At 27.5% G+C, this 2,017-nt stretch overlaps 1 protein-coding gene across 1 annotated transcript in view; it reads right to left on the bottom strand.

Annotated features, from left to right (window-relative positions):
- LOC108685315 (probable RNA polymerase II nuclear localization protein SLC7A6OS) overlaps positions 1 to 1,020 on the bottom strand; it is a 3,144-nt gene extending 2,124 nt beyond the window's left edge. The window contains exon 1 of the mRNA XM_018190045.1: positions 784 to 1,020. Within this exon, the coding sequence (XP_018045534.1) occupies positions 784 to 936 (153 nt within the window). The 5' untranslated portion in view covers positions 937 to 1,020. The remainder of the gene's footprint in view (positions 1 to 783) is intronic.
- Positions 1,021 to 2,017: the final 997 nt, after the last annotated feature.

Genomic DNA, 2,017 nt, shown 5'->3' with positions numbered 1-2,017 from the left:
ATATTATAATTATATATTTTTATTATGCTTAAAATAATTATAACAATTATTACAGAAACTGGGTGACAAAAGAAACTATTTAATGATCTCTGTCGAAGATAAATTTCTTTATACTGAAATTATGAAAGTTACTGTAATTACAATATATTAAGAAAATTACTGTAATTACAATATTCGTAATCAGGAAAGTCTAAAAGCATATTCAACAACATATTTTTTTAAAAAAGTGAAATAAAAATTGTACTCTAATATTTTAATCTATAATTGAGGTGCAAATTATTTTATTATGTTTTATTAAAAATTAAACTGCAAAATCGATTCTGTAACTTCATAAACAAGAAACTGAAAAAAATTTCAAAATGCAATATTATTTCCACGAAATAAAATAATAATATGAAGATATCGTACCACTTTATTTATTATAACATTTTTAAGAGCAAAATTACAAAATTCTACTTTTTAGACACTATAGGTTCGTAAAATATAAATAAATAAAAGAAGTTTCACAGCAGTGTTTCTTTTATGCGACAATATATGTATTTAGATTGCAAAGGTGTGAATTAGTTGACTCGTTTTTGTCGACCCTTAAGTAAATTCTACAATTCTTTTTAAGATTCTAGAACAGTTTCACAATTAATTGCAAATAAATCAACCTAACCTAAAAAGTAATCTTTAACTTAAAAAAACTATTCTTTACCAATAACGTACATCTTCAGAAGAAAATTTGCAATCAAATCGCAATTAATCGCATTAATAAAAATATATAAATCATCAGATTCTCACCGGATCTGTGAGGGTGCCAGCAAACTGAACGACGGTTTCTACAGGTGAGGTGTCTGAAAAGGAAACCTCAGTTTTTGAGCGTTTACATGCAATTACCAACGCGTCCAGTGGAGAATCGGTGTTCTTGCGTTTTACACGTAAAATTGCAGCCATTTTAACGTCAAGTCACAATAATCCACATTAATCTATGCACAATGCAATTTAAAGTAAAAAGTAAACGTTCGTGATTTTGGGTTGGCTTCCTTATGTCTACCGTAAGACGGTACTTTATAAATCTAGTAACTTTAAAATTGCCTGCACTACCTCCAGTACATCCATTTTTGAGAACTACGTAACTACATTTTCTAACACTGCCGATAAAATCGTATCATCGAAAGTGGTTCGCGTCTGTAATACATCCACAGGATAGAAGCGGTGCCTACTATTTTTCATACAAAGAGAAGATTCTCTCATAGAGAATAAATTTTTCTCATTAACTTATCCGCAGAATGTCTTGTTGATCAAATATGTCTTTCTATTAATTATTACATGGATGCATTTTATTTACATGGCTTTTAACAACACGTGTCCAGCAAACTCCCAGCAAACGAGAATGGATTGAAATGGAATCAGATTTTCAGAAATATAGATTCATGAAAATGTTAAAATGAATCCTTTTCAAAATAAATGCATTCCTAAATGCATTTTTATTCATTTATAGGATTCAATTATATGGAACATATCTCTATGCCTTTCAATCTAAAAATAATATTAGCTTTTTCTGTACATTGTGAATACTGTTCAATTCAAAATTTAATAGGAAATGCAATTTTTTAATCTAATTGCATCCAATTAAATCCCCAAAAAAGTATTCGCTATTTAAATATGCATTTGGATAGAAAAAAATTTTAATCCATTTTAATCTATTTTTGTTTGCTGGGCTTGAGTTGAAACTGATAAAATATTTTTGATAAAATATTTTATACATAGAAATTATGTGCACAATATAATGCTCTTTGTAAAGTGAAAATAAGTAAGGAGATCGGGACTCATTGACATAAGACAAATTGCGTTCCATTTATATGTATATTTATGAAACAATTAAAATTAAAGGAAACAATGAAAAAGTTACTGCAAAATATTTCTTTTACAACATAGATACTTCTTCCTAAGTTTCATTTAAATCAAATAAGTATTACAATAGATAAAGAAAAAATTCTGATTCAAGAGCAGATAAGAAAATTTTTAAGCATTT

The sequence above is a fragment of the Atta colombica genome, unplaced genomic scaffold (assembly GCF_001594045.1).
Source record: "Atta colombica isolate Treedump-2 unplaced genomic scaffold, Acol1.0 scaffold150, whole genome shotgun sequence".
Classification (NCBI taxonomy): Eukaryota; Metazoa; Arthropoda; class Insecta; order Hymenoptera; family Formicidae; genus Atta; species Atta colombica.
The sequence above is the reverse complement of the archived record's forward strand: the minus strand, read 5'-3'. Positions and strand labels throughout refer to the sequence as shown.